The 17,284-nt window shown below is 55.3% G+C and overlaps 9 protein-coding genes across 9 annotated transcripts; 5 read left to right on the top strand and 4 right to left on the bottom strand.

The window, feature by feature from the left end:
* Nucleotides 1–626: 626 nt before the first annotated feature.
* Nucleotides 627–2,297, top strand: SMF2 (divalent metal ion transporter SMF2; the record flags this gene model as incomplete). The annotated part of the gene is made up of 1 exon (NM_208793.1): nucleotides 627–2,297. The coding sequence occupies one exon, from the start codon at nucleotides 627–629 to the stop codon at nucleotides 2,295–2,297; it is 1,671 nt and encodes a 556-aa protein (NP_983440.1).
* A 317-nt stretch (nucleotides 2,298–2,614) lies between these two features.
* Nucleotides 2,615–4,870, top strand: FYV8 (Fyv8p; the record flags this gene model as incomplete). The annotated part of the gene is made up of 1 exon (NM_208792.2): nucleotides 2,615–4,870. The coding sequence occupies one exon, from the start codon at nucleotides 2,615–2,617 to the stop codon at nucleotides 4,868–4,870; it is 2,256 nt and encodes a 751-aa protein (NP_983439.2).
* A 65-nt stretch (nucleotides 4,871–4,935) lies between these two features.
* SKI6 (exosome non-catalytic core subunit SKI6) lies at nucleotides 4,936–5,676 on the bottom strand (the record flags this gene model as incomplete). Its single annotated transcript, NM_208791.1, has 1 exon — nucleotides 4,936–5,676. One exon carries the CDS (start codon nucleotides 5,674–5,676, stop codon nucleotides 4,936–4,938), a length of 741 nt encoding a protein of 246 aa, NP_983438.1.
* A 248-nt stretch (nucleotides 5,677–5,924) lies between these two features.
* GPI14 (glycosylphosphatidylinositol-alpha 1,4 mannosyltransferase I) lies at nucleotides 5,925–7,118 on the bottom strand (the record flags this gene model as incomplete). The annotated part of the gene is made up of 1 exon (NM_208790.1): nucleotides 5,925–7,118. One exon carries the CDS (start codon nucleotides 7,116–7,118, stop codon nucleotides 5,925–5,927), a length of 1,194 nt encoding a protein of 397 aa, NP_983437.1.
* Nucleotides 7,119–7,230: 112 nt separating this feature from the next.
* Nucleotides 7,231–7,518, top strand: AGOS_ACR033C (uncharacterized protein; the record flags this gene model as incomplete). The annotated part of the gene is made up of 1 exon (NM_208789.1): nucleotides 7,231–7,518. The coding sequence occupies one exon, from the start codon at nucleotides 7,231–7,233 to the stop codon at nucleotides 7,516–7,518; it is 288 nt and encodes a 95-aa protein (NP_983436.1).
* A 396-nt stretch (nucleotides 7,519–7,914) lies between these two features.
* On the top strand, nucleotides 7,915–9,957 carry NOC3 (Noc3p; the record flags this gene model as incomplete). Its single annotated transcript, NM_208788.1, has 1 exon — nucleotides 7,915–9,957. The coding sequence occupies one exon, from the start codon at nucleotides 7,915–7,917 to the stop codon at nucleotides 9,955–9,957; it is 2,043 nt and encodes a 680-aa protein (NP_983435.1).
* A 142-nt stretch (nucleotides 9,958–10,099) lies between these two features.
* Nucleotides 10,100–11,917, bottom strand: MPP10 (rRNA-processing protein MPP10; the record flags this gene model as incomplete). The annotated part of the gene is made up of 1 exon (NM_208787.1): nucleotides 10,100–11,917. The coding sequence occupies one exon, from the start codon at nucleotides 11,915–11,917 to the stop codon at nucleotides 10,100–10,102; it is 1,818 nt and encodes a 605-aa protein (NP_983434.1).
* A 336-nt stretch (nucleotides 11,918–12,253) lies between these two features.
* On the bottom strand, nucleotides 12,254–14,053 carry AVT1 (Avt1p; the record flags this gene model as incomplete). The annotated part of the gene is made up of 1 exon (NM_208786.2): nucleotides 12,254–14,053. One exon carries the CDS (start codon nucleotides 14,051–14,053, stop codon nucleotides 12,254–12,256), a length of 1,800 nt encoding a protein of 599 aa, NP_983433.1.
* Nucleotides 14,054–14,676: 623 nt separating this feature from the next.
* Nucleotides 14,677–16,989, top strand: AGOS_ACR029C (uncharacterized protein; the record flags this gene model as incomplete). Its single annotated transcript, NM_208785.2, has 1 exon — nucleotides 14,677–16,989. The coding sequence occupies one exon, from the start codon at nucleotides 14,677–14,679 to the stop codon at nucleotides 16,987–16,989; it is 2,313 nt and encodes a 770-aa protein (NP_983432.2).
* Nucleotides 16,990–17,284: the final 295 nt, after the last annotated feature.

Below are 17,284 nucleotides of genomic sequence, written 5' to 3'. Positions count from 1 at the left end.
GACTAGAATGACTGTCCCTGTGCAAATACTGACTACCATAAACAAATCTACCGCTAAACATATATATATATGTGGGCGAGGTACGATGGGTGGCGTTCCATTCGCCTCCATGCATCCGAACACCGCGGTGTAAGTCCCCTTCCCTCCGCGGTACCACACTTGCACCTGCGCTGATTCTCTGTGCCTGACACGTAGCGGCCACGTAGCACTTACTGGCGAAGATTCTAGAGAGTACTGGTTCACCACAGCACGTGACACAAACGCGGCGTGTTACCCGGCTTAGATAATCGGTTTCGCACCATGTCACCCGGCTTAGACGATGTTCGGTTTCGCACACCGCGGCGTTACCCGACACGGCACTTTGTGCACGCGCAGCGCCTCACGCAGCGCCGGGAGAGGCGCGGCTACTACGTGGCGCTGCGGGCGGAAGCGCAGGTGGGGCGTTCGCAGCGGCAGCGGACGTTCGTGACGGGCGTGGAGTGCGGCCGCAGCCGGGCGACGGTGCGGCGGCGCGGCCGGTGGCGGGCGTCCGGGCAGGGGTTACCCGGCCCAGGGCGCGGACCGGCCTTGACAGTTCCACAAGGGCGATTGCACTTCGCCGCATACTACAGACGCAGTGCAGCTGCATGCGCATTAGCCGCAGTAGTTCCAGCAGAGTTCCGCCGAGTAAGACGCAGCGGACTCACAGAGAGGAGCAGACAATGTACCAGGTGGAAGCGGAGCGATTGGTGTCTGCGGCGGAAGAGCGCGGCACAGCTGCGCTGGCACACGGCGGTAGTAGCGACAGGATGTGGCAGCGGGCGCGTGGCGTGGCACGCGTGTTGGGCAAATACGTGCGTTTTGTAGGGCCGGGGCTGCTGGTGTCGGTGGCGTACATGGACCCCGGGAACTTCTCGACCGCGGTTGCAGCGGGGTCTGCACACCGCTACCAGCTGCTGTTCTCGGTGCTGGTGTCGACGGTGCTGGCGGCATTCTGGCAGTGTCTGTGCGCGAAGCTGGGCGCCGTGACGGGGCTGGACCTGGCGCAGAACTGCCGCGCGCACTTCCCGCACAACGTGAATGTTGTGCTGTACGCGCTGGCGGAGATGGCGATCATCGCCACAGACCTGGCCGAGGTGGTGGGCACTGCGATCTCGCTGAACATTCTCTTCGGCATCCCGCTGCCGCTGGGCGTGGTGCTCACAGTGGTGGACGTCCTCGTGGTGCTCATGGCGTACAAACCCAACGGATCGCTGCGCGTGGTGCGCTGGTTCGAGATGTTCGTGTCGCTACTGGTCATCCTAACCGTGGTCTGCTTCACGGTGGAGGTCTTCTCGGTGGACGTGGGCTCTCCGCAGGAGGTGCTCCGGGGCTTCCTGCCCAGCCGCACAGTGTTCGAGGGCGACGGACTGTACCTGAGCCTGGCGATACTGGGCGCCACGGTCATGCCGCACTCACTGTACCTCGGCTCGGGCGTGGTGCAGCCCCGGCTGCGCGACTTCGACATCCGCAAGGGCTACTATGTGCCCAGCGACCATGACCGCGAGAACAACCACCCCAATTACAAGCCATCTCTCGAAGCTATAGACGATGCAATGCACTACACGGTGGCCGAGCTGCTGGTCTCGCTGTTCACGGTCGCGCTGTTCGTAAACTGTTCCATTCTTGTGGTCGCGGGCGCCACGTTGCACGGCAGACTTTCGGACGAGGACACCGGCGACCTGTTCTCCATCTACAACCTGCTCTGCAGCACGCTCTCCAAGGCCGCCGGCACCATATTCGTGCTGGCGCTTCTCTTTTCCGGGCAGTCCGCCGGAATTGTGTGCACTCTCAGCGGCCAGATGGTCTCCGAGGGTTTTCTCAGCTGGACCATCGCGCCGTCCGTGCGCCGCACCCTCACGCGCGCCGTCGCAATTACGCCGTGTCTGATCCTCGTGCTTGTCGCGGGTCGCACCGGCCTTTCCGCAGCCCTTAACGCCTCGCAGGTCGTACTGTCACTGCTTCTCCCATTCGTGTCTGCCCCGCTGCTATACTTTACCGGCAACAAACAAATTATGCGAGTTCCCCTCGATAACACCTGCTACCACGTGCTTCCCGACGACGAGATACCGCTCACAACCCTGAGGCCAAACTCTGCCGAATCCGACCGCTCTGCGCTCCCCCCCCTTGCATCTTCTGCATCGCCTGCGCCAGGCTTCCGCGATATGAGTAACAGCACCCTGACGAACGTTCTCGCTTGGTTGCTGTGGGTCTTCGTTTCTGCATTAAATTTCTATCTACTGATCTCCTTCACAAGCGGCAAGGACATCCACATTTAGTCCGGTTGAATAGAAGGGCATCGAAATACCATTTTATCCGCCAGACACAAAAGTTACGTTCTGAGACCAACATGAACAGATAAATACATACATTTCATATCTCCCATCGTTTCGTTTGCGGTGCAACTCATCCTCAACTATGTAACATATATTAGTACCTCGTGATCTCTTTCTTTTTTGCAGCGCATGGAAGAGGCCTTGTTAGCAGGCTGCCAGAAGACAGCGACGACTGCAAATGTTTTAGTGATCTGCAGTGGCACACAGCTTAGGCAGCATAGCACGAGGTACTTTTAGAAACGAACTGGTAACAGAGGACGATGCCCGACAAGGTCAATAGGAGGAAGTCGCAGAGGTGGGTTTCAGTTTCGAAGGGCAACTACGACGGTGCGGACTGGGATAGCGACTACTCTGGAGAGGAGCTCGAGTCATCGCCGACGCGGCAGCACGAGACAATCTGCAAGCTGCCGGAGCTGCCGAAGCTGAACCTGGGAGGCAGCACGGAAGAGAGAGGGCGGCCGGGCAGCGGCGACGGTCTGGCGCCGCGGGGCGCAGCGGAAGAGGAAGCGGCCAGCAGCGGACGTGGGGCGGCGACGCCGGCTCATGAGGTGCAGACGCCGCGGAGCGGCGCCGCCGCACAGAAGTTCTCGCTCACGTCGTCGAGCCGCTCTGTGTCGTCGATGAACAAGGAATTGGATACCCTCATGGACGAAATATCGAAAGAGATGACTGCGGGCGGGTCCGAGCCTCCGCTTGTGGAAACACGCCAGTCGCCGGTAGACTTTAATCGCGTAGGAGTTCCCGCTCTGAAGCCGGAGGGCCATCTCGCGGACGACAGCTCGGACAGCGACGGGGAGGACGCCGCCGGCGGGAGTTCACTGTCACAGAGCTTCGAGCATTTGAACATGTCGTTGAAGACAGACACTGCATCTGGCCAAGCAATGCCTCTATCTTCGCCGCGCGGGAGCAGTGCTCTCCCCGCCGGCCGCGACTCCCTTGCGCTCAAGAAAGGCGCGAGTCCCGACCGCGCGAGCGAAGGTTCATTAAGTAGCCGTTCCGAGGACCTACTGGCCGTGGATCGCACAGCCGGTGAGAATACAAGGCTAAAGACCACCAATTCAAGTGACGATGATACCGACAGCCTCCCTGAACTTATAACGAGCGATGCCAAGTTCAGAGCCGATGGGGCTTCCGGCCCTGCCCGTGTAGTCAGCTCGGGAGTAGAGACGGTTATACACAGGGCGATCGCTCCCGAGGTTGCGCCAAGGTTGCGTATAACTTCCAAGACAGACTTATCTTATAGATATGATACTTCTTCTGAAGATGACAGTGAGGCATACAGCGGTATCGAGGATGACTACCTTTCATATCAGCCATCTCCAAATATTTCAGATGCGGCAACATTCCATGGACATAGAAGCAGAACAGGCAGCCCGGCTAGGGCGCCCCATCCCCTTGTCGAGCAAGAGGAACATATTGAGCTACCAGTTATCTCTGACGACGACAGCACGTCGAAATCGTCCGTTCGGGATAATTATTACAGCGAGGAAAGTGACAACACTACATCCCAGGCACTAGTTACGCAGGATAATTCCTCGCACGACACTATTCACGACACTATCCGTGAAAGAAGTTTTGATAAAAGCACTTCTGGATCGGTAACACATTCGATACCAGTTATTAAAGACGATAATGAAGATTGGCAAAACCAGTTAAGGCAGCAATCAGTACATCTGGGTGCTTGGAACCCTGATACCGAAGGCAAACGGGGAGCTTTTCTAACACAAGCATCTCCGATGTCTACCAACAAAGGCATGTGCGGTTCTCAGGACGAAGAAACGACAGGCGATGACCAACAGCTTGCAGAACCCTGCAACGATGATTCTGATAGTGTTTGGGAGGGCTTTCCAAGCGTAGGTGAATACGAAGATTTACAATCGGTCGCCGACATTAAAACCATTTATGACAACCAGACATTGTACAATGTACCTGGAATTATAACTTCAAGTACTAGTGTTCCACCTCTTCCTAGTAGTATGTCCGAGTTGACTAGTAGACAGGATACGAGTATCTTGTCAGAAAGTACCTCCGGAAGTGGATTGGATTCCGATTCCTTGATGAGAGTTGTTGAAGGACAACGCCATGCTCCAAAACCATCGATGTTCAAGGAAAACTTTGGTCAGACACCAGAAGTCCAAGTTGAACATCTAGTTAATAGCCCGGTGCCTTCATTGGATATTTGTGCGTTGATTGAAGGCCCACAGTCGCATTCTTTTAAGCGAGACAAGCTTAACAGCCATATTGAGGATCTCAACGCTTACAGCAGTGGGGCACAGACCTGGATAAAGTATGCGTTAAAATCTACTCAATCCTCTTCCAATATAACTTTTGATGAGTATGTCATCAGTAAGCATGTACAAGATGCTTATGCACAAGCTGAGGAGGTGAGTAAGAAACATAGCGTGACAAACGCTGTAAACCAGAATGTCTCACAATTAAGAAAGAAGGTGTTCTCTCATAGCATGAAAGAAGGTGCAAAAGGTCTACTTTCATCCATAGGCAAAAAGAAACTGTGATCTTATTAACCTGGGTTTGTATGTACTATGTTCTATCTGACTTCATAGATGCCAAGTAATATATGTTAATTTGCTACACTGTTTTCTAATCTTATCTTACCATGCTGCCTCAGGACCTTGTCCATCATATCCCGTACCCTGTGTGTGCCTGCAATTCCAAGTGACATTACACTCTCTAGCCTATCCAGCGGTACCTTATCCTCAACCAGCAGTAGAGAAAGCTTCTCGGACTTGCCCACCACACCCAGGGTAAAACAGCTCATGGCCTGTTCTTCTAGTCTATTTAAGTCCAGGAGTGGCGTGGTATCATAGAGTCCGACAGAAATACCACTGATATACTCATACATGGCAATTCCTGCGTCTATTAGAGCAAGTGTGATACCATTGATCATCGAGCCTAACACTCCTCCGTCATTCTGCAGTACATGAACCTGCACATCGATGGCTGTCCGTGGATACAGTTGCAGCATTACGTTCTTCTCAAAAGTACGTACCAAGGCTGTTTGCATTTCTAGGATGCGTCTTTCATTCTTGTGTCCAGTTTTGCTTCTCTCCGCCGCGGCGAATTTGGTCATATTCACGGTGACAGTTAGCGTGGCCTTACTAGGGTTCACCTGCGAGCGTAATGCTGGCTCATGGGGTCCAGTAACCAGCGTTATGAGCTTGTTATTCCCCTGCTCCAGGTACGATGAGCCATCCGCCGCAGTGGGATGTGTATTGATAGAGCATTCGAACCGCCGCAATTCGTTCCAGCGACGCCCATCCAAACGTAAGCCCTCAGGCGAGTAGATCTCAGTTTTAAACATCGCACAATAGAGTCAAATACTTTCTCTTAAGTTGCCTTGGGAATTTTATTTGAAGAGAGTGGGACGATGCAGTTCTACGCTTGATCCTGGAGCTCGTCAACATTGAAAAAATTTTGTCCGGCACTATGGGCACAGAAATTTTGTCCGATAGTCCACAGGTACACGGAGATGCACAGACACACATGGCTGGTGCGTAAGTTGATACATATCTATATAGACATATTTTAACAAGATTTAGGTATCATCAGTTAGTTAGTCTTCTTAATATTCGTCTGGTAGTTGCGGCGCCTGCAATCCAGGATGAATTGGGCTAGCAAATACACATTGGCTAGGAAAAAGGTGACACAGGCGGAAAAGAGTCTTGGGTAAAACATGTTCTTACCTTCAAACTCCAGTAGATAGCCGTTATAAAGCCACCACGCCTGTGTACCGACCCATAAAAATATCAGAAATATGCCCTTGGCTCCAGATAACGTAGTATCAAGAAGGAATGATGGAAGGAAGAGGAGATACCAAATGAAATATTGGGAGGTACACACCTTGTTGTAGGTCACGAAGGCAAAAGTCTGTAGAAACAGCACACACTGCATATTCTGGAACGTAGGAGCCTCCCACAAAACATAGGTGACAGCTGCACAGATGAAGAGCTGCGGCAAAAAGGCAAACTCCGCCCAATTAATGGTGGTAGGAACGACTCCGCTTGAATCGAGGTATAGCAGCATGTTCCAAAGAGAAAAATTATGTCTATGATCGGTACGAGTAAAGTGGTAGATGTATGCGTGTTCCAGAAACTCCCATCCATAAATGTAATACATGCCAATACCGCACCCGACCAAAGTCGCCAGTGTCGCAATTCCCATGGTCAGAAGCCTTAAGAACCATCTCGAGCCCTCACTCGAGCGTATATAGATAGAAATAGGCAGCGCATAGATGATTGGGTATATTTTAAAGTGTATTGCGACGCCGTATACAAAACCTGACAGCGCGAACTGCCGATTTCTCAAGTGTACCAGGAACCACATGATGAGGAAGGCCATAACTGACTCGGCATTTCCCCGCGTACTGACTGTAATTACAACCGGGTTTAATAGCCACAACGAGGCTAGTATCAGCTTGCGGCGCCTCCCGCACTTCCCGAGCAGGTTCATTACCATGACTCCAGCGAGAAGATCGAACAAGACGAAGATGAACTTACCAAAATGAACCCATTGAAGCCAGTGGTTTGGTACGAGCATCCAGCTCAGGAGCGGCGTGTAGCGATATGTATCGCGAAGGTAGGGGGAGTTCCCCTGCGCAACGTAGCGCGCAGCGTCGTGAAACACATGGTAATCGATATCTGTGTATTTCACAGCGAAGTGTGCATCTTGATATATGCCATAGCTGAAGAACCCCACCCTTGCTAATAGCCCAGCAAGCACAAGCAAGCACTCTTCCCTTTTCATGTCTTGCGCCGTGGTTGGGGGTGGATAAGGCCATGTTCATTAGATGCATTGAAATTTGCCACGGGACAATAGTTACCACCACCTGCCTAGACGCGGGACGTTGATCGGGAAGATGAGTGCATCTGATGGTTCCAATGAACAGCCAGACGAACCCCAAGAACTGAGCTATGATCAGCTGGTTGATATTATAGTGAATGGGAAACCAGTGCCGAACCTCGTAGAGGTGGCTGACCAGGTCCATGATGAGTCGCAGTGCTCTGAATCAAAGTTGTGTCCACGCAAAAAGCCATGGGAGAGCACAGACGTCCGAGCGCCAATTACAGAGCAGCCAGTCCCCTTCACCACTCGACCTGCGAGAGAACCTCTGCCTGCAGATCGTGAGTTTTACTATTCCAACTAAGACGTTACTCTATGCTACATACGTATGTACTAACAGTCCGGCTGGCCGCCCGCCCCACAGGCCCATAGTGGCTACACACAAAAACCTACGCCGCAGCGTCCGCTGCCTAGTGGTACCTTACCATCTGACAGGTGTCGATGGCTTCCGATCTAGGTTGGGGGTTCAACGATACTACTTCGAAGCCATGGGGTGACTTCAACATGGGCTGCGCGCTGATCTCGCAACCATGTAGACTACGCGTACGGTCCTAATATAGAGGTATTGCTGGCGATACCAACCCACAGACTAAGGAAGCATTACTATGCCTTCTCGGCTACGACAGAGGCTCAACTTCATGAACCTGTCCATAGTCCAATAAAAAGCAATGTACCTTAATGTGGAAAATTTTGCAACGCGATGAGCTACAATCATAGTGAGTGCATACTTAGATTGGACTCATCGAGATACGATTCAAAGATGGCCAATAAGAAGCGTTCCCAGAAGGCTATCCAGGAGCGTACCGATAAGAAGCGCAAGCTACAGGATGCGCAGCTTGAAAATGGGCTGTTTGGTGCAGATGTCAACTCTATTGACATCGGGGAGGAGATGCCAGCGAAGATAGCCAGCGGCAAATGGGAGGATAATGAGCAGGATTATGAATTGAAGCCGCGCAGGATGCAGGACAGTGAACATGAATTGGTAGAAGGGTTGCCGATTAAGATCAATGGTAAGCTGGAGCGCAAGATGAGGGTAGTGCAACGGGCACCAGAGAACAATGAGGTGTCAGAGGATGATTCAGAGAAGTCGGAGGACGAGAGCAAACAAGAGGAGAGTGCGGACGAGGAGGACGAGGAACCAGATACAGAGGAGCGTATTTTGGAGATGAAGGAACTGATTGCGGAGCTGGTGGAAAAGATTATAGAGGAACCCGAAGAGAACACTTCCGCGCTGACACGCTTGCGGAAAATGGCAGAATCCAAGAACCCCAATACTAGCAAGTTTTCGATGCTAGCGCTAATACCTGTCTGGAAGAGCATCATACCGGGGTACCGGATTCGTCCATTGACGGAGATGGAGAAGAAGGAGAAGGTTTCGAAAGATGTCGCGCGCCTGCGTAACTTTGAGGAGAAGCTTGTACACAACTACAAGCTCTACATAGACCATTTGGCTTCACTGGCGCGGACTGCAAATAACGAACCTGCTCTAAAGGTCAGACTGGGCAATATCGCGGCAACCGCGGCTGTTGAGCTGGCCGGAAGCTTTTCGCATTTCAATTTTATGTCGGAGGTCCTGACTATCGTTGTGCGCCGAGTGTGCAAGCCAAACCCCTCTGCTGATCCTGTTTTCTCCAAGGCCATTAAGGTTCTGGAGACTCTTATGAACGAGGATGATGAAGGCCGAGTTTCTGCCGAGATTGTTCGTCTGTTATCGCGCACTTTGAAAGTACGGAACTACAACGTTGACGAATCTGTACTGAACTCGCTACTTTCTGTCGATGTATTGCACGACTATGACCCGAATACCAAAACAGATGAGCCAACTAAGGTAAAGCTGAAGAAGAAGGACAGGGTGCATTTATCAAAGAAGCAGCGTAAGGTGAGGAAGGAGATGAAGGAGATCGAAGAGGAGATGCGGAAGGCAGAACAAGCAGTGTCTGCGGAAGAACGTGAGAAGAACCAGGCAGAGTTATTAAAGTTAATTCTCGCATTATATCTAAATGTTTTGAAAGCTAACCAACAAAAATTGATAGGTTCTGTACTTGAAGGTTTGGCGAAGTTCGGCCATATGGCAAACCTGGAACTGTTGGGAGACTTTCTAACTGTCATGAAAGAGCTTATTTCGGACGCGGACTTGAATGCACTCTCTTCGGCAGAAGTGCGTAAGGTTTTACTGTGTATTGTTACTGCATTTTCTTTGGTTTCTAACCATAGACACATGAAGCTTTCCGTCGATCTCTCTTCATTTGTGGATGCTTTATACTCCGTGCTCCCGTACCTGTCTCTGGATGCCGATGTCGAGTTCTCACATAAAACGCTGCGTTTGGCGGATCCCTTGAACAACGAACTGGTCAAGCCATCTGTCAATGTTTCCACTAAGGCCGAGCTCCTTCTCAAAGCACTAGACCATGTGTTCTTTAGATCCAAGTCTGGGACACAACAAAGAGCTGCTGCATTTACGAAGCGGCTATATATTTGCATGGAACATACGCCTGAGAAGACAACTGTGGCTCTACTCAAATTTTTGGATAAGCTGATGACCAAGTATCCGCAGATAGCAGGGCTATATTCCACTAATGACAGGATAGGGAATGGTACGTTCTACATGGAAGCCTCCACTCCGGCGAGAAGCAATCCTGATGCAGCTACTATATGGGAGAATGCATTGTTGACTAAACACTATTGTCCTCTTGTGGTAAAGGGCACCAAGGCTCTATTCAATAGGTCCAAAGAATCGACGTAGTAAGCACTTATATATATAAACATTGATATTAGATCTCGAACGAGATAATACGCCATTCAAAATGCATGTAAAAACCACCAGTCCCAGAAGGGTCCGCGTATTCATTCAGCAGCCGCACGACTGCATATATGCATCTCTAGATTTACAACTTCAAATTAATATTCTTGGGATGAGTACTTTTGACGTTACCCTTGACATCACGTTGCTCACCCTTCTTGTCAATGATAGTGACATTCTTAGCCCTAGATAGTGTGTCAATAACATCTGCTTTCTTGGACTTCTTTTGCAACTGTTGTGATTTATTCGCAAGCTGGTGTGCTCTTTTCCTCTTGTTCGCTCTGCGCAATCTCTGCTTATCCTCCCTAGTCAACTCAGCTCTAGCCATGACAACACCATTCTTCAATGCTATCTCATCGCTGTTCTCAGCCTTACCAGCAGCATAGATTTCCTGTGGCGCTAAGGTAGATGCGGATGACATGGTCAATGGCTGTGCATCTTCCATCGATATAGTAGCACCTTGTACTCTCACTTCCAAAGACTTCTGAGGCGGCTTTGGAATGAAGCTTGCAGAGGATAGCGCATCCAGTTTATATACCAAGTCCTTGTAAAGCTCACTTATCTCATCATGCGCCTTTTGTAACTCCTCAGAAACAGCCGTATCTTCTGAGATGCCTTTATATTCATTTTCGTATATTTCAGCCAAAGATTTGGAAGACTTCACGTCAGAAAGTTCAATTTCTGGTTTCTTGGAATGCAGACTGATGTCATTTATGACTCTACGTGGAAGGTCGTCGAACTCAGCATTTTTTATTCTTCTTCTAATCATCGCCTCCAACGTTTCGGTGGCTTCATTTGTTATGACGGGAACTGGTTTGGCGGTTCTATCGAACTCTAAGTCCTCTGTTAGCAGTGCATCATCTGGTCTGTCCTTCGCTTTCACCTCACCCTTGAGAGCCCACTTCTTCTCTGCGACAGCCTCTTTTTCCAGCTCTTCTATCTGTTTCCGTATTTCAAGCTGTTGGCGCTCAAATGTAGAAAGTTTCTTTGTCGTCTGTGCGTCGCGCACATCGTCCTCATCATCCTCCCCCTCGGACTCAAACAGATCAAGCTTGGCGCTATCCATGGCATCTTCGTATGCGCTATCGGCTCCGGATTCCTCCCCTTCCCTGTCGGCGGCGGCCGCACTTCCCTTCCCTGCGTTCGGTTGATCAAAAAAATCGTTGTAATATAATGCTTCTTCGTCTTCTTCAGATGGGATGTCATCAAAATAGTCAATATCTTGCTCTTCTTCCTGCGCTTCCTCCGTTTCTGGGTTCTCAGCCGCCAATGTCTGCTTGTTGAACTCCTCTATGTCGAAAAACTCATCGTTCAGCCCGTATTTGTCTTCCTTGGCGCTACTCCGCCCCTGGGTGGCCTCCGCGGCCGCTGCCCCACGCTCCTCGCTGTCGTCTCCTGCCTCGTCCTGCGCCCCGTCGCTTCCGTCCTCCTCCAAGCCGGCATGCAAACTCTGCTCCTCCTCAGAGTCGGCCTCTTCAGAGTCAGCCTCCTCAGAGGCACCATCCGCATCGCTGCCCTCCACCTCCTCGTCGCTCTCGGCCGCGTCGTCCTCTACATCATCTAGCTCCGAGCCGCTCAGCTCCTCCCCAGATGCATCCTCCCCCATGTCTTCATCGTCAGCCGCGCCTACGGCCCCGCGCAGCTCCGCAATTTGTGTCATCAAATCCACCCCCACCTTGTCCAGCACCATTTTAGCTTGCCACCACACCTGGTTGGCATCTAGCCCGTCGACTACAATCTCGTCTAGCATGCTGCCAGCCGCCTTCCCCTCGGCGTCTCGATGCAGCTGGATCACATCGTCGAAGTACGTCTTCACCACTTCCAGAGCTTCCTTCGATTCCAGCACTTCATTTGAGAGCAGACTCGCGGGACTCTGTTTGATTACCTCGAGAAAGTGCGCCATCACTATGCAGAATGGACGATGAATGCGCCTATAGCTCGCTCGAACTGCTCATCACAAGCGATATCTACTAAAATTTTTCAGCATACTGATTGCATTTTTCCCTCCAAAAAAAGCAATTACATATCACTGGAAACGTAATCCTGGACGGATTAATTACGTAAGGATGGTTACGTCCGTTAGACGGACGAGAAATTCCGAGCGCGTGCAGGCGGAATGTGAGTTCTATCCACCACACGATGAGCGCACAGGAGAGATGCTACTAGTAGAGCTGCCTAGGTCGAGCTGCGGTTACCCATAGCACCAGGACTGGCAGCACAGGGCTGGTGGCCAATGTGTTCAGGAGAGGATTGCTGCACCCACGCCGAGTACGGAGAGCACGGCACTAACGGCAATTGTAGCGTAGCAGGCCATGCGCTCCCTAGGAGTGACCCTATCTTTGCATATCCTCAGATAAAAGAGACATGGCAGGATCAGGCATATCATGAAGCAAAGGCCGGCCCCCAAAAACGCGATAAGCTTGTCGAACTCGGGGAAAAGAATGGCTATGATAACGAACATGACGTTGATCAGCAGGCGGTTGGTCAACTTGAGGGCACGTGCGACAAAGAGCTTGTGGCCCTCAAGCTCGGTCTCTGCGTTGCGGATGCCCATCATCACGTCCAGAATGGAGATGATGGGCCTTGCGTTCAGCGGCGTCTTCGCCAGCGGGATGATGGCCATCAGGGCCGAGATGAGCACGTAGACAAACGGCGGGTAGCCATCAGACAACATGACGGACCTCGTGACCTCGTCCTTGACCGCGACGCCGAACATGAGGAAGCCCACGGTGGCCGTGCCAATGTCTGTTAGCGACGTGATAGCGTAGGTGGTCCTCAGGCAGTCCTTGAACTTGGACGGATGGCGCATGTCGCTCTTGAGGTTCGGAAACACCGCGTGGCCGCCCCAGCAGGCGCTGAGGATGCCGATGGAAAGACAGAACTCCAGAAAGGACGCGGGCCACACGCGCGTGGGGGCGGGGTCCAGTAGCGAGCCCGGGCTTTGGGTCTTGGTCAGCCCGCAGTAGAGGATGGTCAGCACCGTGCCCAGGGTTGCGGTGATCCCGAGAAGCGAGAAGTTCGACAGTACGCTCAGGGGCAGAAACACCTGGGGCGTCACAGCAAAGAAGCTCAGGATCTTGAACTGCGTGACCGAGTACTGCGGGAAAAGCGCGTTGAGCGAGTCGCCGAACAGAATGATCAGCGACACCCCGCACCCGAGCAGGTCCAGAGTGAACAGCACCGAGATCAGCGCGCGACCCTTCGAGCCGAACGCGGCATACCCCAGGTCGCCATAGGAAATCATGCTGGGGTCCGCGTCGATGCACCGCGACAGCAACTCCGCAGAGCAGAACGTGCCCGCGGCGAACACCAGCAACATCGGGATGCCCAGCGCCCACCCGGCGTAGCGCAGCCCCAGCGGCAGCGCCAGCAGACCGATGCCGATCAGCACGTTCACCGAGTTGAAGATGGTCTGTGGCGCCGTGGACTGGCCGGCCAGGACGGTCACCACCTTGCCCGTCTTGGTCTCCACGCGCTTCAGCATGATCGAGTCCGCGTCCGGCCCCGCCGCGTTGTTCACGTCCACGAACGTCAGGGACTGGTTCGACAGCACGCGCATCAGCCGCGTCGACTGCTCGTCCTCGTCCACCACCGCCGTGCTGTCGCGCCACCCGCCCCCGCCCACGCTCCCGTAGAAGTCGCTCGCCGGCGGCCGCACCGACACCGTGCCCGGCGCGTTGATCGCGATCGAGAGCCGCCGCCCGTCCAGCGACGGGCCCAGCGTGTCCGGGTCGTATAGCTCGTCGTAGCCGTCCTTGAGGAACGCCCGCTCCTTACCCGCGTTCAGCTCGATCGCCTTGAAGGAGTTCGACCGGTGGAACGACGACGCAAACCGCCCCAGCGAGTTCACGCCCCGGAACGACCCCAGCGGCTGGTCCAGAAACGACCCGCGGTGCGCGCCGGGCGTGCCCGCCGCCGCGTGCCCCCCCGCCTCCGCCGTCACAGAGCTCTGCCGCTCTATGGGGATCGAGATGTACTGCACGTTCGAGGACGGCGACCCCCGCAGCGGCTGCTGCTCTAGTTCCCCCGCGCTCGGCATTTTCTCTTGACTTTGCCTTGCCTCCGTGCTTTCGTCCCACTATACGCCTGCTGAACGGTCCCGAGAACTGTGCTTGCAGCAACTCTCTATATACTTGCGCTGGCTGTCTCAGCTGCTGCCAGAACTGATGCAGCCGTAGCTTTATGTAACCCCCGCCGCAACCGCCGCGGTTTCATTCTGCAGATCCGAGACGTTAAAATATTCTACAATATTGCGAAGCAATCGCGGCCACGGTCGCGCATCCATCTACTCGTCTCTCGCAAACGTTTTTGTTGCTCCAATATAGGAAATTGTGAGCCCGAATAGCCCCTGGCTGGCTTCCCGCTAATTATTCCGGTGCCCAAGAGGACCTTTCGACTCCCCGCGTTCTGCGGGCACGGCATTGCGCCGGAACCACATGCGTCCAGCAGGCAGAGGGTCCGCTCGAAATTGCAAGGGCACCAGTTTCCAGTCGGGCGTACGATGCACATTCGCGGGGAACCCAAGGGCACGGGCTATTTCGTAGGCGGGGACCGGGCGTCATCTTTAAAGGAACATAGTAGTTTTCGTAAGGCGGACAGCGGAGCCAGGAGGACTTAAGCCATAGACTCTTACTCTGGCAGAGGGAGAGCAGATCTAGCTGTATGATATCGGCCATGCGTTGGGGTGGACTCACCTGGGCGTGCATGGCGTTGCTGTGGGCGCGGGGCGTACCGGGCGCCGTGGCAAGAGAGCAGGCCGGCGGTGCGGCGGCGCTCGACGACGATGGCGGGTTTCCATTCACGACGGTGGTGGACATCCTGTCGCAGAATGCCGAGTTCGCGGGTTTTCTGCGGGCGGCGCAGCGCGGCGGCTGGGTGCCGTATTTGAACGAGCTGGACGACTTCTCGCTGCTGGCGCCGTTCGGCGGGGTGGGGGGCGGCCGCCTGGACATGCAGCGGTACGTGATCCAGGGGGGCGTGATCGACCTGGCGCAGTACGAGGCGGGCGTGTACGTGGTGGACAGTAGAGCGGGACCGCGGGTGGTGGAGGTGCGCGGGGACGGCGGGGCGAGCGTCAACGGCGTGCGCGTGGTCGCGGACAGCCTCTTCGCGAGCGTGCAGAACGCGGTGGTGGTGCCGATCGCAGGCCCGATGCCGGCGCTGGCGGAGCGCGACGGGCTGCTGCAGGCGCTGCGCGAGGCGGGGCGCCCCGTTCGGTGCGCCGCGCAGCTGCTGCGGCTCACGGAGGGGCGGGGCGCCAACGAGACGCTGCTGCTGCCGGAAGACGGGGCGTTCGAGTCGCAGTTCGACGCTGCGGAGCTGAACTACCTGCTGCAGGCGCACCGGCTTGAAGTAGACGGGTGGTATGACGACCAGCGGCGGCTGGCGGCACGTCTGCGGCTGCGCGGCGTCCACGGCGGCGCCGCCGTCGCGCGCAACGCTACGGCCGTCTCCGGCGAGCTGGTGGAGCTGCAGCCCGCCGACCACGGCGCCACACTGTACGTGAACGGCACGCGTACATCCTCTAGTAACCTGGTATATCGCGGCGGGATTGCGCACCTCTTGGACCTGCAAGGCCTGCGCAGCGGCATCGAGTTCACGGCAGACAAGTACCTCGTCGGCCTCAATGCCTCAGCGTTCGTCGAGGGGATGTACTACCAGAAGCTGGCGCACATGCTGCGCGCACACACGTCGACCTACACGATCTTCGTTTCGGCGGACAGTTGGGACCAGTACCGGGACTTCAGTAGGAGCAGTCTCCTGTACCACTTCACGGCCGACCATCTGTGGCTCGAGGAGCTGCTCTCGGACGAGGGCGCGCACCGCCTGCACGACAGCATGTTCTGCCCCGGCGACGGCCTTGGTGGTCGCTGCCAGCGGCTCAAGCTGAGCCGCGCGGGAGCCGACATCTACGTCAACGGCGGGCTGCGCGTGCTCAACCCGCACCCTTACCGGGTGCGGAACACGCTCATATACCTCCTCGAGCGTAGTCTGGAGCCGCCCAGCGCGCTGTTGTCGTCGGTCAACCCGTTCCTCCACTGCACGCTGTCGCTGTCGCTGCTCCGCGAGCTCGGGCTGCTGGACCTGCCGTCGGACCACCACGGCTACACGGTGCTGCTGCCCTGCTTCGACGCGTGGCGCGACCTGGAGCTCAATCTGGACTACCTGCGGCAGAACACGTCCGCGCTCGACATGCTCCTCGGGAACCTGATATTCAAGGGTCTCGTGTACACGGATGACTCGCAGGAGCGCAATGTGTCCACGCTGCACGGAGAGCCCGTCTCTGTGCGGCCCCTGGCCGCCCACGCCAACGGCTCCGCGTCCTTTGCCTTCTCCAATCTTGCGGCAGGCGTCGCGCTAGAGCTGGGTGCGGACATTCCCTTCGACCGCGGCGTCGTGCACCCGCTGCGCGAGGTGCCTGGCCCGCGGGCCTTCCACGTGCCCCTGCGCGCGCTCGTCGACGCCGCAGGCGCCGCGCCCTTCGCAGACCTGCTGCGCCGGGCCCCCGCCTTCGCCGACGCGCTGGGGCCCGACGCGCCCTACTCCATTCTCGCGCCCGCCGGCCTGCTACAGCGCCACGTCGCTGACCCCGCCAAGTTTCTCGCCGCGCATCTCGTGCCACGTGCGGCCACCGACGCGCTGCGCCTCTGCAACGGCCTGGTGCCAACCGCCCACGGCCCCCCGTTGCACTGTCGCGCGCCCGCGCCCGGCGTCCGCCTGCTGAGCGTCGCCGGCCACTCGCAGGAAGTCCGCGTGCTCAAGGTCGGTTGTACCGACGGCGCCTGCGTCTTCCTGCTCGACCGCGCCCTCGACGCGCCGCAGGCCCGCGCCCGCCTGCGGCTGGCCGCCGCCGGCTTCCTGGCGGGCGTCTGCGCCGGCCTCTACATGGGCTACGTGCTCTTTTGCAAGCGTACCGTCTGGTTCCGTCGCTCTCCAGAAAGCGCGCCCCTACTTCAAGAGTCGCCTCCGGCGTAGCTACTGCTCCCACCATGCGACTCCGCCAGGCCTGCCGTGCCGGCCACGGCAGTTGCAAGTAGCTATGTACTATATACTTGCTACCTGCTGAAATTTTCCCTCTCAGGCGACTCCTCCCAAGGCTAATAACCCTTCAGATCGTCCGGCGCGCTTTGAGCCTAACTGACCACTAGCTCACCTAATCTGCAACATACGCGCTGCTGAGCTTTGTTCAGACCCCCAGCACTAGTCACAGAGAGATGCCGAAAAAAAGCTAGGCTACCGAAGTAAAGCCTGTACCGCTCCAAGCCACTCT

Source organism: Eremothecium gossypii, chromosome III (genome assembly GCF_000091025.4).
Source record: "Eremothecium gossypii ATCC 10895 chromosome III, complete sequence".
NCBI classification, from domain to species: domain Eukaryota; kingdom Fungi; phylum Ascomycota; class Saccharomycetes; order Saccharomycetales; family Saccharomycetaceae; genus Eremothecium; species Eremothecium gossypii.
This window is presented reverse-complemented; position numbering and strand designations above follow the sequence as displayed.